The sequence below is a fragment of the Pygocentrus nattereri genome, chromosome 2 (genome assembly GCF_015220715.1).
Source record: "Pygocentrus nattereri isolate fPygNat1 chromosome 2, fPygNat1.pri, whole genome shotgun sequence".
Lineage (NCBI taxonomy): Eukaryota > Metazoa > Chordata > Actinopteri > Characiformes > Serrasalmidae > Pygocentrus > Pygocentrus nattereri.
Genome location: NC_051212.1, coordinates 31,430,284 through 31,450,345, shown reverse-complemented (window position 1 = coordinate 31,450,345; position 20,062 = coordinate 31,430,284). Strand labels below are relative to the sequence as shown.

The window sequence follows — 20,062 nt, the reverse complement described above, 5'->3', positions numbered from 1 at the left end:
CTGGTCAGTATTTTCTTTCATATATATATATATATATATATATATATATATATATATATATATATATATATGCATATATAGTATTTTTTATTCTTACATGGATTTAGATGTTGACAGTCTTGTTATTTTGTTATTTTAGCTGTCTACCACAGCATTTTGAAGTTTAAATTAAATAATCAGCTTTTGTTTGAGTGTGTTTACATTCAAACCAGGTACTCAGTGTTGGAATTAAAGCTATTTTCAAAGAAGTATATGCATCAACAGTCAAGAGAAGACTTCAACTGAGCCAATACAGAGGCATTACTGCAAGATGAAAACCATAAGCCTCAAAATCAGAAAGCCCAGATTAGAGTTATAAACGTCTAAAGAAACTTGCAAAGTTCTGTAACATGTTATGGACACATGAGTTAATGGTCAACTTGTACCAGAATGATGGGAAGAGTATGGAAGAGAAAAGAAACTTCTCATGATTCGACATCTACCACCTCATCTGCATGGTGCTTTATTTATATAATGCTTTTCATACACTGCCGTCATTCAAATGCTGCACAAATGGGGAAAATACAGTAATACATTATAATATTAAAAGTAACGTAAAAGAAGAATAGAAATTTTTTCATGTTCATGTAAAAACATGATCAAAACAATAGATTTTAAAGGAGAAGAAATTACTCATTGAATTAAAATCCAAATAAACAAATTAAGACAAAGTGCTGTTACAGAAAGTGCAGTACAGCTTTAAGGTGTGGGCATGTATGGCTGCCAGTGGAACTGGTTTTCTTGTATTTATTGTTGATGTGACTGCTGACAAAAGCAGCAGGATGAATTCTGAAGTAGACTGGGTTACATTATCTGCTCAGGTTCAGTCAAATGCTTCAAAATTCATTGGACGGTGCTTCACAGTGCTGTGATAAACAATGACCCAAAACATACTGTGAAAGCAACTCAAGATAACTTTGAGGCAAAAAGTGGAATGTTCTGCAATGGCCAAACCAGTCACCTGACCTCAATCCAACAGAGCAGACATTTCATTTACTGAAGGCAAAACTGAATGTAAATCTCCCCATGAACACGCAGGAACTGAATACTGCTGTGGTAAAGCCCTGGCAGAGGATCATCACTATAGAATCCCAGCCTCTGGTGATGTCTGTGGGTTTCAGACTTCAGGCAGTCATTGATTGCAAATAATTTTAGGGAGTATCAAAAACAACAATTTAATTCATGATCATGTTAGTTTGTCATGTTTTTGAACTCTTAAAATGAGGGGGCTATGAATGAAAACGGTTGTAATTCCTACACTGTTCAAAAAACTCCAATATGCTGTGGTAGACAATGCTACAAATGAAACGAAGCATTTCTTGAGGTAGTTTTTACACGTCAAATTGGATCTCATTTGGTGTGTATGTGTATATACACATTAAAAGGCATATTCCAATCACAATATGTAACAAAATATTAGCAAAATAGTATTTTATCCATATTATGTAAACTTGTGACGACACAGTCAAAGGAAAATCCGAGACTGCATCCAATTCTGTCTCCTTTCTCAGCAGATCCAGATCAAGCTGACATATTGCAATCATATCTAATGCTCTTTTATAGCCTTGCTGGCCCAGAGAAGGTGAAATGTCACATATATTGACATATGTTGCACATATATTTTGAATATGTGGAAATATATGGACGTTATGTACATATATTTCCATGTACTTGTGTATGCTGGAAAATCCTAAACCGACTGGAACAGCAATGGGTTTTATTTTGTTTTGATTTTTTTTCTGAAACAAAACTGTGCCAACAGATCTTTTGGGCCTCTTGCTTGGTTACAAACTCACAGCCTTGCACCAGGTTTGTAGATCAAGGCTGCAAGTTTCTGGCAAGTGGACAAGGACTTCTCCCTCACTTGTAGCTGGCAGTACCAGAAGAAGGCAATGAGGTTGCTGGTATTCCTGGAAGCTGCAGCCATTGGCTGTTATTAGCAATGAGAGCACCATCTGGTGGCTTGGAGAGAACCAAACTAAAGCTCTTATGTCATTTTGAGCAAACACAGTGTGTACTACTTTCTACTACCTACACCAATGTGCCCACTACTGCCTTACATGTCCATCATTGTCTATTAGTTCTGACTTTTATTACACTGTGTATACAGTCTTACACTGTCCATTATTACTGTGACTTACACTGTCCATGATTACACTATGTGCCTTACACTGTCCATGATCACACTATGTCTTACACTGTCCATAATTCCACTGTCTTACACTGTCCAGTAGTACACTGTGTGTCTTACACTATCAATAATTTCACTGTGTCTTACACTGTCCGTTTTTAGACTGTCTTACACTGTCCATTATTACACTATGTGTCTTACACTATTATTACACTGTGTGTCTTACACTGTCCAGTATTACACTATGTGTCTTACACTGTCCAGTATTACACTATGTGTATTACACTGTCTATTATTACACTGTGTCTTACACTGTCCAGTAAAACAATGTGTCTTACACTGTCCAGTATTACACTATGTGTCTTACACTGTCCAGTATTACACTATGTGTCCTACACTGTCCAGTATTACACTATGTGTCTTACACTGTCTGTTATTACACTATGCGTCTTACACTGTCCATGATTACACTGTGTGTCTTACACTGTCCATTATTACACTATGTGTCTTACACTGTGTGTTATTACACTATGCGTCTTACACTGTCCATGATTACACTGTGTGTCTTACACTGTCCGTGATTACACTGTGTGTCTTACGCTGTCCATGATTACACTATGTGTCTTACACTGTCCCTTATTACACTGTGTGTCTTACACTGTCTGTTATTACATTATGCGTCTTACACTGTCCATGATTACACTGTGTGTCTTACACTGTCCATTATTACACTATGTGTCTTACACTGTGTGTTATTACACTATGCGTCTTACACTGTCCATGATTACACTGTGTGTCTTACACTGTCCGTGATTACACTGTGTGTCTTACGCTGTCCATGATTACACTATGTGTCTTACACTGTCCATTATTACACTGTGTGTCTTACACTGTCCATTATTACACTATGCGTCTTACACTGTCCATGATTACACTGTGTGTCTTACACTGTCCGTGATTACACTGTGTGTCTTACGCTGTCCATGATTACACTGTGTGTCTTACACTGTCCATTATTACACTGTGTGTCTTACACTGTCCATTATTACACTATGCGTCTTACACTGTCCATGATTACACTGTGTGTCTTACACTGTCCGTGATTACACTGTGTGTCTTACACTGTCCGTGATTACACTGTGTCTTACGCTGTCCATGATTACACTGTCTTGCACTGTCCATAATTGCACTGTGTGTACTGACTTATACTGTCCATTACAACACTGTGTGTCTTACACTGTCTATTATTACTCTATGTGTCTTACACTGTCTACTACTACACTGTGTGTAGTCTTACACTGTCCCTTATTACACTGTGTGTCTTACACTCTCCATTATTACACTGTGTCTTACAACACTGTGTGTCTTACACTGTCTATTATAACTCTATGTTTCTTACACTGTCCATTACTACACTGTGCATCTTACACTGTCTATTATTACTCTATGTGTCTTACACTGTCCCTTATTACACTGTGTGTTACAACACTGTGTGTCTTACACTGTCTATTATAACTCTATGTTTCTTACACTGTCCATTACTACACTGTGTGTCTTACACTGTGTATTATTACACTATGTGTCTTACTCTGTCCCTTATTACTGTGTGTCTTACACTGTCCATTATTACACTGTGTCCTACACTGTCCATTATGACACTGTGTGTCTTACACTGTCCATTATTACATTGTGTGTTTTACACTATTATTACACTACGTGTCTTACACATGGGAAAAATGAAACATAAAAATGTTTCTTTTTAGAGGATGAACTTATTATCTGACCAAGGACATGATATGTGACATAATACCATGAAACATGTGTGTGTCTGTAAGGGTGTACAAAAAGTCAAATGACAGGCATCTCAACCCCTCTTCATAGCCTCATATCTCTGCAAGTGCTGCAGCTCAACCTGAAAGCAGCTTGAACAACAGTCACACAAAAAACAATAAACAGGTTTAACAAGACAACTCCAAACATGCAAACAAAATAACACTGGTTTCTCTGTTTCTGTGCTGGAAGGAATGGGCTAAAATTGAACCATGATGCTGCTAATTACTTCTTAATGTTGAAGCTGCAGCAAAGTACGTTAGTATGTTATTTGTATGTTATTCATTTGGAGTTTAGGAACACTTCTTTATCAGTTTTGTTTAAACCTGTCCTTGTTTATACAAGTAAATAGGTACTTTTTTGTATAAATACAAAGTCAAAAGACATTAAATATGTGAATCTGAAGTTGATAAATGCACTGAAAGTATAATACATAACAAAAAATAAGTGTCTGTATACTTATTCCCACTTACTCTAACTGGCTCGTCACTGATTTATCAGTCTACTGAGGCTTCAGCACTGAGGCTTAACTTCCCCTTTGAGTCTGTCTAATAAGTTTGTTAGACTATAAAGTTTTTAGGAGTTTATAGACAAACACTGATTTATATTAGACTCTACATTTTCTTTTATAATTATTGCTATTATTATTATTATTATTAAGATTATTTAATAATTGTTGAGTACATGCTGAGGTTTGAATACTGCCTTTTCAAATTGTAATGTGAAGTGAATAAAGATACAGTATCTTGCATTCTGAATATCGTCACTTTTGCAAAAAAAAAAACTTTTTTGGCTGTAAATTAAAAAAGCTCCAGTTACCCTTTGCACCGTGTTGAAATGTCATGATGAATGGAGCAACAGAAATGGTCCAAAATGATTTTGAAAATAGTCTTGTTAGATTCACTTTCATTCCAAGTTAAGAACGTTTTTCTTTCTCCTGTAAAGTTTTCTTTTTGAGATAGAAGGTTTTGTTCCAACAGCAGTGATTTGTGCCCCAACCCTGGGCTCAGAGTCCCCAGCATGGATGAGCAAACTAATGGACATGTAGAGCCTGTAAGATAAAGTAAAGGTCGAGTCGTGTACTTGGGAGAGACTGTATTAATCATGATGAAGACGGGAAAGAGGCGTTTAATCACAGTGGAGTTCAGTTCTACAGTAACTGCACGGACTGTTTGAAGGTGATTAAACCTGTAAATCGTAACTGTTGGTCCTTCTTAACTCCCCACATGGTGAGTGTGTACAGGGTTAATGTACGAGTGGAGGAGCTGACAGTGAACTGTGGCCATGTTGGAGCCCCACAGCTGTGGCTTCCCAGATGTTTATCGGGGTCAAATTTCTTGGTTCGGGGGCGGGACTGAATAACGGGAAAACTCAAAAACACCCACAGACTCACTGCCAGCGGACACGCCACTTCTTGTCCTTTCAAGCTGCGAAGTAACTGACTTTAGCACACGGGACCAGCGGAGATGACAGGTAGGAACATCCAGCGCGGTGTGTTCGGTGAAGAGCGAGCGGAGAGAAGTCAGATCACAGGCGGGGTTAGACACGTTCTCAACGGACCGCCAGGCAGCGCGCGTTCAGACTGTAAACAGCAGCGCTTGGGCGAGTTCAGCCGCGTCTGTGTAGCCTCAGCAGCTGTAACTCACTCGGGTTTACAGCAGAACACGACTCAACAGAGCTCAGTCCTGTAGCCCGAACGTGTTAAACTACGAGGAAAAACAGCAGAGCTGAAAATGGCAGTTCACGACTCTCTGCGACCTTACAGAGGCAAAAATCCGAGCAGCAGCCGCTCGCAGTGTCCTCGGGAGACAGTAAGACAGCATGTGATGAGGATACGAAGCGCTTCTCTTACACAGTTAGCAGTCCTGCCTCTGAGACACAGACCTCTTAAACCAGTTCCCCGCAGCTCCTCCATACTGTCAGTGGCGCAAAAAGGGGGTTTGCAGCGTATGCGGCGCATATGGGCGCTGCACTAGAGGGGCGCCAAAACGATGCCGGAAAATTATTTCTAGTCTGCATTTTCTGTAAGAGCTGTTTGTTCAAGTATGATAATACACATCAAAAAACAGCACAGCACTAATCAGGCGCCCATCCACTCCGTCCCCACCCTCCTGTCATTTGCTCCCAAACACAGGCGCTTGAGAACGCGCCCCATAGGGAACGGAAGAGGGAGAGAGAAAAAGATGTTGTAGGGATGAAGAAAAACTTCTCAAAGTGTTTGAAAGACAGCAGGTTGGTCAGTTTATACGCTTTATTCACCTACGTCACCTTTGTCTACCAAAACGAGACTGTAGGGCACGAAAGTAGCGTTGGACCACTGGGTTCTAGCAAAGCTGCCTCACTGCTGTGTTCCCAAACGCACTTATTCAAAAATAAAGGAATCTAATAGAGGTCAAACCTTCCATAGTTTCCCCAAAGATCCCGTACTTCACCGTGAATAGATTCACACAATCAGAAGAGATCGCCTGTTCAGTTTAAGATGTATGTTACTGTGCTAGCTAAGGCTAGCCATATTAATATTACCCAGCCAGCCAGATGAATGAGAGCAGTGAGGAAGCAAGCTAACGTTAAAGCTAAACTTGGTTCTCCAGCGACGACCTGATTAACCCTGAACTGGTTATTTTCTCGGTTTAACTTCAAAACGAGTGACATTAGTCAAGCCATAGCTCTTTATAGTAGCCTGTTTAGCTAGCTAACCTAGCTAGTCAACATTCTAGTTAATATCCTAACCGTGGTAGCCTGGTCTAAAGCTCAGCTCGCTGGTGGCACTAAATCATCTTAAACTCTTAGTTTCTAGCCACATTCAGACACATTCAGCCTGTAACTGTTTTAGTTGAATTTTCCTTTACATTTTTATTTATTCTGTCCTTTTATTTATTTAATTTTCTGTTTTACCTTTTTATTTATTCCATACTTTTTGCCTTTTACCTTTTTATTTCATTTATTTCTTCCTTTTATTTATTCTGTCTTCTGTTTTACTGTTTATTTTATTTCCATAATTTACTTTTTTATATAAACTTGGTGTTTTAACCCTCTTTCTTTGTGCTTATATTTTATTATTCTAATTATTAATCTCTATTTTATTGCGTTACATTTTAGCCTGTCCACTTATCAGTTTATTCTGAATTATTTTATTTCTTCTTAATTAAATCCTCATTGCTTGTTTTTTGCTCTTACCATTTAATTTGTATTCTGTTTATAAAGTTCCTTATTTTAGCTTGCCTGCTTAAATATTTGATTTTAATTTAAATTTTTTTCACTTTAAGTTAAGGGGCGGGGTTTTGGGGGGGGGGGGGGGGGGGGGCGCCGATAATATGTTTGCATCCACCTCAGAAAGTATGTAGTTGCACCCCTGCATACTGTACTCTTCTCTCCTTCACTCTGCCCCCAAATCTTTATTTAAACTCTCATTCCTCCACAGGAAAACCTGCATGACTTTCAGCTGTGAATAATCTCACCCTTTCTCCACACGTGGACTCACGTGATGCCTTTTTCATTCTTTTTTTTTTTTTTTTTTTTTTTACAATTAACAGTTTATTTGCATGTACAGGTTTGCAGTTACAGATATTTTGTAATGTACATACACATGGTTAACAGTGGGCACGGTAAACTAAAAAAGGAAGGGGAGAATACATCGAATAGTTAATTCCGTGCCTCAAGATAAGACATTAGCAATTGCCAAATTTGCCAGAACTTATGCATTTTCTGATTTGAGTTGTAGGTCAGTTGCTCTAATGGAAGTACTGTTGTAACCTGGGAAAGCCATAGATCAACAGATGGAGCATGAGGAGTTGACCACAAAAGCAAAATACATTTCTTGGCCAAAGACACCAATATGAAAAACAGATGCTTTGTCCTATAATCAAGTACAGATTCCATTTCAAGGTTTGAAAGAAACATAGCAGGAGAGAAGACCAAGCAGATCTTCAGTATTTATTCCAGTTCACGGTGAATCCCCTTCCTATAAAATTGCATCTCATCACATGAACAAAAACAGTGCATATATGTACCTTTTTCCTGTTTACATTTGAAACAAAGATTTGAGCAATCTGAGGAAATCTTCTGGAGGCGAACTGGCATAAGATAAGTCTCATTGATAAACTTAAAATTCATTTCTTGAAGGGATGGGAACCTAGGCATACTCTGGGTATTAGGCCTTCCCAAACAAACTTCCAATCATTGTCACTTATGTTCATGCCCAGATCTCGTTCCCACATACCCCTCAAATAGGGTAGAAGGGATGTACATACACCAGACAATAAGTTATATATTTTTTAGATGAGTCCTTTCAGGTCACAGTGCCCATTCAGAAGCTCCTCTATCTCAGTCATGTCTATTCTTAGTTTACCCGCATCTTACAGGGATTTAAGAAAATGTCGAATTTGTAGGTATTTTAAAAACTCTGATTTTGAAATACCAAACTGCTCCTGAATCTGTGAGAAAGATTTCAGAATGCTGCCTGAAAATAAATTCGATATTTGGATGATTCCGGAGCAACACCATCTAGAGAGTCCTACATTCAAGAGCTGATGAGTATGAAAGGCAGTATGAATTGTGAGGGTTAGAATAGAACGTGTAATCTTTGGTGGTGGGGTTTAATTCTCTCCAAACATCTGTAAGGCCAAGCTCACAGCTCAACTGATTAACAATGGAGGTTGATTTGACGTTGACTGGAAAAACTGATGCCTTATCTAAATTCTGATTGAGAACACAATTTAAGTCCCCAGCTAATATGCCAATATCTTTACATGACTGATTAAATTGCAAGATGACATCAGACATAAAGACATGAAAGAATGAAAAACTAATTATACGTTACTTGTATGTTGTTGCATGTAGCAGTTGTATGCACCTAAACAAACCTGTTGAGCCTGTCATTATTCCATCCCGGTATATTCCAGTTCCCTGTTGGATAAAACACTCAATCAATTCTCCAACACTGAGATCTGCGTGTCGGCAGTTTAAGTAGTTTCTCTGATAGAGTTCAGGAAAGCTTGTGCTTCGTCTGGGAAGAAAACGCCAACAATCTCATTTTTATGCAAGCAATGCAACTTCACTGGGTAGCTGAATCCTTGAAACATCTTGAGATCCATGAGGGCCTTCCTCACTGCACTGAACTCTCACCTTCTCTTTAACACCTTGGATGAGAGATCCTGGTAGAACCTCAGGCGGTTATCTTTGTAGAGAACATCTCGCTTCCTATGTGCTGCCTGGAAGATTCCCTATCCGTGTAACAGAGAAAGCGAATGAGCACGCTCCAGGGGGGGTGCCCCGTCTGGCAGTGCGGGGGTGAGAGAGCGATGTGCCCGCTCAATCTCAATCTGCACTTTGGAAGATAAGTTTAGCCATTCCGGTAACTTCAGACTCAAAAACTTGATGAGAGTCATAGTTCCCTCAGCCTTCTCGGGCAAGCCCACTATTCTGAGGTTTTTATGCCGCCCTCTGTTCTCCAGATCGTCCAACTTAGCTTGTAACTGCGTGATGTGGCTTTTCATTGTAGAAAGCTGCCCTTCTTGAGCCTGATAGGCGTCTTCAGTTGTACAGATTCTAGCTTCTGCTTCAATTAGCCAAGTCTCATTCGATGCCACTCTCTCAGACAGCCCCAGCCCCTGTTTGCACAGACGAGAGAGAAGTTGTAATGGTGTCTAAATGGCCATTGATAGTATCCAAGCGGTTTGAAATAGTGTTCAGACGAGAGCTGACCTCTCAAATTTCAGTTAGCAAGTTGCTTGAAGCTATAGGTTGCAATGTGGCCTCCTCCTGATCGACATTCCTTTTCTTTGTGCTACTTTGGGGTCTGGAGCATGTGAAAAGTGGGAAATCGTGCACTTCTTGAGTCTCTGACATGTTGTCTCAAAGTTAAACAGACAATAACTGGTCACTTGACACACCCCCCGTCCCCCCACCCCCCATGATGCCTTTTTCATTGGTAATTTTCTTTCATGATTTCTTCATTTACACTTTTCACGCCTATAGTTAATGGTAACATATTACACAGACTTCTACATGCTATGACATAATTACCAAAACACATCAAGTATAATACATTTACACAATAATGTAATTTTAATTGTATGCTAGAAATATAATAGGGCAGCCTGCACAAACTCTGTACAGTGTCATGTATTTTCTGACCCAAAACACCCAATCCAACATATAAACACAGAGGACTTGATAATTAGCTGCTGAGTCGGATTGTAACAGTGCAGGACTGGAGGTCCTCTGGACTTGAGTTGGAGCCAATGTCTATAATGAGGTAAATGGGACTATTGTGTGTGAATAATGCTAAAAAATGTGGTGACTGAGGCCCATAGCTGCATTTTTACAACACTGAACAAAACCGGCCTCAAATTATTGTATGGACAGATGTTATATTTTTAAAGGGGAAGACATGGAAAACCCACAAATCACAGATCAGATACCCAAACAAGAATATTATTAGAAGGCAGCCATGTTTGATTTTCATGCGATGTTACTCAGGATAGTACAATGTTTTCTCCACCTGTGGTGCTATGTTGCAAGCCTGAATACAAACTGCCTACAAGACGAATACAAACTACAAGACGCTGTTGGCTGGATATTTTGGGTTGGTGGACTGTTCTCAGTCCAGCAGTGACATTGAAGTGTTTAAAAACTCCAGCAGCACTGCTGTATCTGATCCACTTGTACTAGTGCAACACACTGACACATAGCGCAGTAGTGTGCTAAAAAATGATCAACCACTCAAGTTCTACCTGCTCTGTGGTAGTTCTTTGGGGGTCCTGACCATTAAAGAACAGGGTGAAAGGGGGCTAGCAAAGTGGGTGAATGAGTGAGCTAGTGCATTAGTCAGAGAGCGAGTAGGTTACTGAATTAATGTGTGAATACAGGATGGTTTTATTTGCATTTTACCTACTGTGCCGACGTTTTTGGAATTGGGTTTGCAAACTGAAACCAAAACAGAGGGCTGTTGGTTGGTTTATGATTAGCAGTGCCCGAGCTTTGGTTTGTAAATCTGTCATGCTGCATTTCCTGTGTGACTCGCTGCCTAATCCACTCAGCTATGAGGCTGAAGTCAAAGGACATATTCATATGAAGCTGTTTGTTATTTACAAAATAAGTTTGTTTTGTAAATAAAATCCATTTTGACTATTACACACAATCCATTGTTAAGTGTTTCCCTTTTATGACTGATCCAGTTGAGTCAGGAGCCAAATGAATTGTTACACTACTAGTTATCACAATATAACTTGGAATTCTCTGGGACAAATAGCCAAATTTGTGGCATGGTTAATCTTGCACCAGGCTAAAATGTTCTGTGTTTCAGTATTATCTGTAATCCAGAAACTATAAATGTTATTATTTACAGTGATGCGAGAAAGTTTGGGCACCCCTGGTCAACGGTTGATTTTCTAATTTCTGATTTTGCTAATATAAAATCATAGAGATGTTTATATTTCATGACTCAATATAGCAGAAAATGAAAATACTTTCCTGGGCAGGATAGGATTTTGGCCTATGGGCCTTGTGTTTGACATATGGATTGCAGAGAATATGTAAACTCATTTTCACTCAGAAAATCAACAAAACATGTAATTTGACTGGGGGTGTTCAGACCTTTTTTATTTTGTATGTTTTTGGTAATTAAATACTTTGATTTGATGTCTCCAGGTGACGGTGACATGGAGATTGTTGACTCAGCTGACCATAATGCTGCATCCCAAAACGATAATGCCACAAATGAAATAGGAGCACTGGTGGAGGTCACCTTTCAGAAAAACCCCCATCAAGAACAGAAGTACTTGGAGGCAGAGCCCAAAGCTTTAGGGGTGTGTTGACAGAGATTGCCTCTGAAGTTCACTACTCTATCTTTAATGTTACCCACAACTTCAATGTTTTGTTCTGTTTCAACACAAAACAGATGAGATTATTTGTGATTTTTTTCTACAGCTAACCCAGATTATGCTGAGTCTCTTTGCCATAAGTATATCAATTGTAGCTTCTTACAGAAATGAATATATAATCATTCCATACAGTATCACCTGCAGCCTCTCTACACTTGTAAGTATTACCTGTTTAAAACAAGTGTCTTTGGAATTACGTTAACATACATCATATGTCAGTTATGTTTGGAATTAGATAATCTTAACTGGGTTGAACACAGAACCTTGCTGTGATGCTGTTTGTGGGTTGTTTTAATGCAGTGTCTGACAGTGTGCGTTTTCTTTCCATAATGAAGGGAATAATAGCTGGTAGCGTGGCGATAGCTGCACAGAATCTTCATCTTCCTAAAGTAAGTATAGAAGAGCTAACTTTCCTCTTGGACATGTTGACACATGGTTAAAATGAATCAAAGGGTTCAAAACATGAATAATCTTCAGCATTTTCTTAATGAAAGGGTTTGAATTGTGTTTTATAATGTAACAGTCACTTCCCAAACCATATGGTGCCTATTAGAAATGGCCTGTTTTGAATATATTGCTTATGTGATGTCACAAAAACTGACACATATACTTTGCAGCAGTTCATCTTATTCAGAATAGTTATAATGAGTGATTCAGTCTGGACTTCCTTGTAAATGATCATCATCATCGTCGTCGTCGTTAACCGCTTAGTCCAGATAGGGTCGCGGTAGCAGTTGGGAGAGCAGAGAATCCCAGATGGCCCTGTCCCCTGCAACTTCCTCCAGCTCATTCCCAGGGACTCTAAGCCGCTCTCAGGCCAGCTTGGAGATGTAATCCCTCCAGCGGGTCCTAGGACGACCCCTGGGCCTTATGCTGGTAGGCCGTGCCTGGTACAACACCACCGGGAGGCGTCGAGGGGGGCATCCGAATCAGATGCCCGAACCACCTCAGCTGACTCCTCTCAATGCGGTGGAGTAGCGGCTCTGCTCCAAATCCTCCCAGATGGCCGAGCCATATCAAAGAGAGTGTAGCCCACCACCCTGCAAAGAAAGCTCATTTCCGCTGCTTGTATTCTTGATCACATTCTTTCGGTCATTACCCACAGCTCATGACCATAGGTGAGGGTCGGAATGTAGACCAACCGATAAATAGAAAGCTTTGCTTTATGGCTCAGCTCCCTCTTCAACACTACAGTCCGGTACAGTAACCGCATTACTGTGATGCCTGTCCCAGCTTGCGGCCAATCTCATGATCCTTCTTCCCATCACTTGTGAACAAGACCCCGAGATACTCCTCCACCTGGGGCATGTCCTTTCCCCTTACCTGGAGTCGGCATGCCATCCTTTTCTGGGCTAAGACCATGGACTCAGATTTGGAGGTGCTGATCCGCATACCAACTGCTTCACACTCAGTTGCAAACCGCTCCAGTGAGTGCTGGAGACATCCATGTGATTCAGCCAAAAGAACAACATCGTCTGCAAATAGCAGAGACGCCACCCTCTGGCCTCCACACATAATGCCCTCTTGACTTTGGCTACGCCTTGACATCCTGTCCATGAATCTCACGAACAGGAGTGGAGACAGGGCACAACCCTGCTGGAGCCCAACGCTTATACCGAAAGGGTCCGACTTAATGTTGAGTATACGAACACAGCTCTCACTCTGGGAGTACAGAGATCAAATGGCCCGGAGTAGTAGCCCTGGTACCCCATACTCCTGGAGGACCTCCCACAAGATATCTCGGGGAACCCGGTCGTAAGACTTCTCCAAATCCACAAAACACATGTAGACTGGGTTGGCAAATTCCCATGCCCCCTCAACAATCCGCGAGAAGGTGAAAAGCTGGTCCATTGTTCCACGGCTGGGACGGAATCCGCATTGTTCCTCCTCAATCTGAGTTTCAACTATCAGTTGGAGTCCTTTCCAGCACCTTGGCATAGACTTTCCCAGGGAGGGTGAGCAGTGTGATACACTGATAGTTGGCACACACCCTCTGGTCCACTTTTTTAAAAATGAGGACCACCACCCCGGTCTGCCAGTCCAAAGGTACTGTTCCTGAGGTCCATGCAATATTGCGAAGGCACGTCAGCCATAACAGCCCCACAATATCCAGAGCCTTAAGCATCTCCGGACGAATCTCATCCAACCCCGGTGCCTTGCCATTGAAGAGCTTGCCACTGAAGACCTCCACCAGGGAAATGGAGCTTGACACATCAGAAGCCTCCGGCCTTGACTCCTGTGAGGGAGGCATGCCTCCCGGATTAAGGAGTTCAAACTGCTCCTTCCACCGACCGACAACATCCTCATTTGAAGTCAGAGTTTTTCCACCCTTGCCGAATACAGCTTGGGCACAGGTACCCGGACCACTCCTGAGTTGCTGGACAGTTGTCCAGAACCTCCTTGAAGCTGACCGAAAGTCTTTTTCCATGGCTTTGCCAAACTCCTCCCACGCACTGGATTTTGCTTCTGCCACCGTTGTGACTGTCACCTTTTTCGCCTGTCGGTATCTCTCTGCTGAGGCAGGAGTCCTTCGGGCCATCCAGTCCCTAAAGGCCTCTTTCTTCAGATTGATGGCCTCCCTCGCCATTGGTGTCCACCAGGGGGGTTCTTTGGTTACCGCCCCGACAGGCACCCACAAGCTTTTGGCCACAGCTATGCCTGGCAGCTTCCACAATGGAGGTTTTAAACCGGCTCCATTCAGACTCCATGTCCCATACCTCCCCAGGACATGAGAAAAGCTCTTGCGGAGGTGGAAGTTCAAATCATTCCGAACAGGGGCCTCCGACAGTCGTTCTCAGCACACCCTCACTATTCGCTTGGGCCTACTGGGTCTGACCATCAGTTTTCCTTGCCATCTGATCAAACTTGCCACCAGATGGTAATCAGTTGACGGCTCAGCACCTCTCTTTACCTGAGTGTCCAGAACCTACGGTCCCAAGTCAGATGAAATGACAACAAAGTCGATTATTGACCTCTGACCCAAGGAGCTCTGGTACCATGTACACTTATGAACATCCTTGTGTTCAAACTTGGTGTTTGTTATGGACAGTCCATGCCTGGCACAGAAGTCCAATAACAATTCACCATTCGAGTTTAGATCGAGCAGGCCCTTCTTCCCAATCACGCCTCTTCAGGTCTCCCAGTCATTGCCAACATGAGCATTGATGTCCCCAAGTAAGACTATGGAGTCTGTAGGCGGGACCCTTTCCAGAACCCTGTTCTCTCGCTCCAAGAAGGCTGAATACTCTGACCTGTTGTTTGGTGCATAAGCTCACATAACAGTCAAAGTTTTCCTCTCTGCAATTTTAATTCGCACTGAGGCGACCCTCTCGTCCACCAGGACAAACTCCAACTGCACGGCCACCAGCCAGGGACTCGTGAGTATCTCCACTCCCGCCCGGTGCCTCTCACTCTTTGCAACCCCTGAGTAGGAGAGGCCACATGGTCCCCTCATATTGCCTCTTCGAGCCACCAGGCACTCGCTGGGGGACACTATCCCCATGCCTGGCTCCAGGGGTAGGTCCCGGTGACCCTATCCTGGGCAGGGTACACGGTATTCTGTGCCCGTTTTTCATGGTAAGGTTTTTTTTTGGCAGAATTGATGACTGATATTATTACTTTTATTGTTACAGCCAAACATGTAAAAATTTAAATGTGCTATGACTGTTTCTTGCACATAAAACCACTCAAACATCAAAAGATGTGAGCCTTTTAAAAATCGCATGTACAACAGTTCATGGTTATTTCGTTGCAATGTCTTAAAGATGAGTAAGTCTCTGTTTGTGTGTGTGTTTTGTTTTCTAACAGCTGAAGGCCTGTTTGGTAATGCAGATATTGACATGTGTCGCGGCAGGGGTCTGCTTCATTATCAATTTGGTGGTAACAGTCGACATGGGTTCGGTTTACGCCTGCTGGCAGTATAACTATGAAAATTCAACTTTGCACCAAGATCTCTGTGAAAGAATGCTGGTAAGATTGATTTAATGGCAGTATTAATACTACTGCAGCACCAGACTTGATCTCATAATGAAAACGTTTTGAGACGACCATGAGACCTCTTGTCCTGACTGATAACATGGATCAAAGTGTGTTCCAAGCTTGACTGTATAATGAAGGATGGACCTGAGTTCCACACTTTTAAAGTATAGTAAAAGAAAGTCCTTTCCATGGTTTCTGTATTTTATGAAGGGAATTTGCAGAAAGCCATTGTCTTTTAATTTTCTGCAATTAATGAGGATTTGAACCATTCTAAAACTGTGCCTGAGCAGCTTACCCAGTTTTCAGTATGATGGATTGGAATTTACGATTAAGATTATTGGCTTTGAATTTGCACTAAAATGCAATAAGACCACAATAATTTTGTGCATCAGTGAAATGCCTGTGTTCACACCAGTGATGTCTCTAAATCCCAAAAACTTTTATAGTGTTCCTAGGATGAGTAGTTTGAGAGGAAGCTGAATCAGTGATTTTTTTTTTGTTTTCTTGGAGAGCAGAACTAAATCATGGACATTTTAGATCAGAAGCAGATGATGATTAGATCAGACAACAAATGATGCATCTTCCAAAGAATTAAAAATTTATTAGGCTGTTTTTTTTAGATCTGTGGCAGACAGTAAGCAAGGCCGTGTGTGAAGTTATTGAATGTGGTGCAAAGGACGGCAGAAGGAACACTCAGCCTACTGTAATGTGCTGTGAACTAATTAACCAATGTGTAGATATGAACCAAACATCCAAAATCTGCCACAGTACACAGAGGGGTACTACTAGTTAATTAGAAAGATGAACATTTATTCTGCTTATTCACAGGAGGCACATTCACATCTGGTAGGACTCAAAATGCTATGTCAGGCAGCTCAGGTTGCCATCTCTGCCACCTTAGCTGCATTCTGCTGCAAAGTGATTCAGTGCTGCTCACCCCGGGCTAGCATGGTAAGAACCCAGTAAAACACACCTAATATTCCATGTTCTCTGTCCATTGAAGATGCCATTGTTTGCTAACTGTGTTATCTTCTGCTCACGTTTCTTCCTACAGCCCATGATTGTTGTGAACGCACCCACAGCTCCTCACTGAAGGTTATTCATTTAACAAACCATATAGTTCTTATACGGAGTTCATCTAAATCTAACCCATACATAACTGCAAATATACTGTTGATTGTACACATATGCACATTTAAAAATATGTAGTAAATGTTGATGTAGTAAATTAAACACTAATGTATTATTAAAAAGTAATTTCTGGCTAGTGTCTGGCTGTGCATTTTTACTCATGAATAACAGCAGTTGTTAAAAAATGCATTTGTGTATGTATTAAGGTATATATACAGCAGCCTGACTTGCAGTTTAATGGAGCCAAAATTCCCTAATGTGAAAAAATATGCACTACAGCATTGTTTATGGAAAAAAACAAAAACACTTTTCACTTCCAGTTAAACCTGAACCTGAGAAAGTTGGCTATTTTGCTTAAAATGGACCTTAAAAGGAGCTCCCTTCAGTTCCAACAATACATGCAAATAAATGTGTTGTGTTAATAAGTGAGTATTAACAAGTGCCATCAAACGATCTAAATTATAATAACAACTAGTCTTTATTGGATCTTTCCAAACAAAAACAGCTTCACATCACAGCTTAGACTCTACTAGACCACTGGGATCCAGTCAAAATACAAATAAAATATATGTACAGATTATACAGAAAAAACATGTAAAACATTTAAGAACACAACCAATTTAAGGAGTCTCTGAGTTGTTGTTTAATTTTTGTGTTTTTTGCCCTCAAATCAGTTTGGGGGGGATTTACTGACATTCACTCACGTCACTAATGCACCGCTAGCCTTTTTGTCCATTGCTTATCTCTAAGGAATGGTGGGTAAATTTTAAATAATTGACATTTTTGCAATAATTGTAATGTATTTTATGGTTGTGTGTCACTTTTTTTTATTCATATCATTACATTGACTTTTCACTGACCTTCTGTGACTTTGTTTCACTGTTGTAAATGGTTTTATTGCATTTTTAAATTCCATTGGACAAGCAAAGAAGCAGCATTTATGCAATATGCTCCAGTTTTACAGTGTTGTAATGAGATTTATTATATGCATAATTTGTCAATGCTTTTTCACATGAAGTGGGGTGTAAAGGTCTAAGGCCACTTTAAACCTGCAGATAAACAAGTCAAAAGTTTTAGAACTTTGAAGGGTTTAAAGAAAAGAAAGCTGTGACAAGTAAATTGAATGTGACAGCCACCATGTTCAGGCATTTGTATTTTTTTTTTTATCTTGCCTCTTCCATTAAAGTTTGTGTTTATGCTACTCTCACGTGTACTTGATCTATTAATCAGAGGCTTTTGCACAAACGTGTCCATGTCAGCTTGAGGGGACATAAATACTAAAATACTAAGAAATTAAGAGGTTTGTTACAATTAAAGAAAATCCAATGTTATTGTGGAAGAATAACAACTGTGTATTTGTCAGGTCTGACCATAACAAGCAAAAATGAACTGTGTACTGTATTAACACGCTTTGAATTCTCCCAGGGCCTCGGGATCCATATTCAGTTCCAGTTTTAGATAAGAAACAAGAAATGCTTATACTACATAAAAGGATACCTCATCTTTGAAATTCTCTCAGTACAACATATTATAGCTAGCTTTCCTCTGATATGGGAATTGTGGGCCGATGCTAACATCTGACATTTCTTCATGTACATACAGTACATTCATTTAATTTCCAGTCAAAACGGCCATTGATAGATATAAAATAAGCCATTTGCATTAGGTGGAATGTCAAAGGAAAATAAGAAAAAAAATGGGAGTTCTTACAACTAGAGTTAAACACTTCACTACACTACCCCCTCCTTTCTGAAGAGGCATGTCCCCATGCACAATCAAGGTTGCATTGCACACAGTCTTCAAAATGTCTTGGTGGACGGCGTTCACGTACCGGGCGTGTTTCCTGGGATGGCTGTGGTACCACTGGCCTACTCGGCTTAGGTCTCTGGTCCATTGCTACAGTTCCAAATGTGACAGTCTGTTCAACATTATGGGGGCAACCCCCTGCATCAGTGAGTAGCGTCGCTGTGTTTGTAGCCATCATGCTACAGGGACCCTAGGGCTCCCCTCAGTTTGCTGCTGCCCATATACCCGAGACCCGGGCAAAGGTTGTGACTGCTTGAGTGTGGCGGACCCGGGCGAAGGTCTCAGCAGCTCGGGTGGGGCAACTTCCACTGTAGTTGCCCCGTCTACTGGCTGTTTATCCAACTCGTCTTCAACAAGGTTGGTTCCCAATGTACCTACATCGAAGCAAGGTTTCAGTCTATTGTAATGCACAACAAAACTGGAGTGTCCCTCTTCTTTAATCTGGTAAAGAGCAACTGAGATCTTTTGTTGGATCACAAAAGGGCCCTTATACTTCTTACAAAACTTTGGACACTTTCCTACTGTCCTAGTCGCATCCCGTACCCAAACAAATTAGCAAGACACACTCATTAAAGGAGTGGTTCTGCAGGTGGGGACCACAGACCACCTCTCAGTACCGATGCTTTCTGGCTGATGTTTTGGTCACTTTTGAATGATGGTGGTGCTTTCACACTCGTGGTAGCATGAGACGTACTCCAGCCAGGCCAGAAGAATTGTCTTCGCACTTTATCCCTAAGTTTGGCAGCACCTAGATGTCCACCTGTCATTGTGTTATAAAAGTTATGCAAAACGTTAGGGACCCACGATTTAGGCAAAACTACCTGCTTACACAAGTTATATGACTCTGCCTTCCACCAGACCACACAAGCAGACCCTACTCCACTTCCAACTAGTCCCATAACTCCAGCAGCCATCTCAGAGTTGGAGTTCCTGAACCATCACATTTACCTTCATGTGCTTGAGCTTCTGTATGTCAACATTTTCGTTCTGAGCCTTGACCAAGTCCCAATCTTCTAGAGATAACACTTGCTGTACATGATGCAGCACATTAAGAGTACGTTGGTTCACATGCTAACATGTCAAAGTGCCGTTCTGGCCGAGAGTAGCTTCTATGGAAGGACAGTCGAGATGCACCATTATCCCTTGAGATGCTTCTACAGACAACAGAAGAGACAGACCTGGACATATTCACTCTCCTTCGAACGGGCAAATCTCCTTGTTCCTGCTCAACCGTAGGGCTCATCACATCACTGCAGCTTAGCAG

General features: G+C 41.1%; 1 protein-coding gene across 2 annotated transcripts; it reads left to right on the top strand.

Annotated features, from left to right (window-relative positions):
• The first annotated feature begins 5,274 nt into the window (after window positions 1-5,274).
• LOC108440106 lies at window positions 5,275-18,193 on the top strand. 2 transcript variants are annotated; one of them, XM_037531907.1, is made up of 7 exons: window positions 5,275-5,473; window positions 11,651-11,808; window positions 11,930-12,040; window positions 12,219-12,272; window positions 15,691-15,852; window positions 16,690-16,812; window positions 16,916-18,193. In XM_037531907.1, exons 1-7 carry the CDS (start codon window positions 5,467-5,469, stop codon window positions 16,952-16,954), a joined length of 654 nt encoding a protein of 217 aa, XP_037387804.1. In that variant the 5' UTR covers window positions 5,275-5,466; the 3' UTR covers window positions 16,955-18,193. The 2 variants fall into 2 exon arrangements, with proteins under 2 accessions (XP_037387804.1, XP_037387811.1); XM_037531914.1 differs by lacking the exon at window positions 5,275-5,473 and adding an exon at window positions 6,125-6,232.
• Window positions 18,194-20,062: the final 1,869 nt, after the last annotated feature.

What these genes read in the sequence shown, in the direction of transcription:
- LOC108440106 (XM_037531907.1), top strand. An exon ending in CAGAGCCCAAAGCTTTAGGG is followed by an intron (nt 11,809 to 11,929) that starts GTGTGTTGACAG and finishes TTTTTTCTACAG; the next exon opens with CTAACCCAGATTATGCTGAG. An exon ending in ATCTCTGTGAAAGAATGCTG is followed by an intron (nt 15,853 to 16,689) that starts GTAAGATTGATT and finishes GCTTATTCACAG; the next exon opens with GAGGCACATTCACATCTGGT.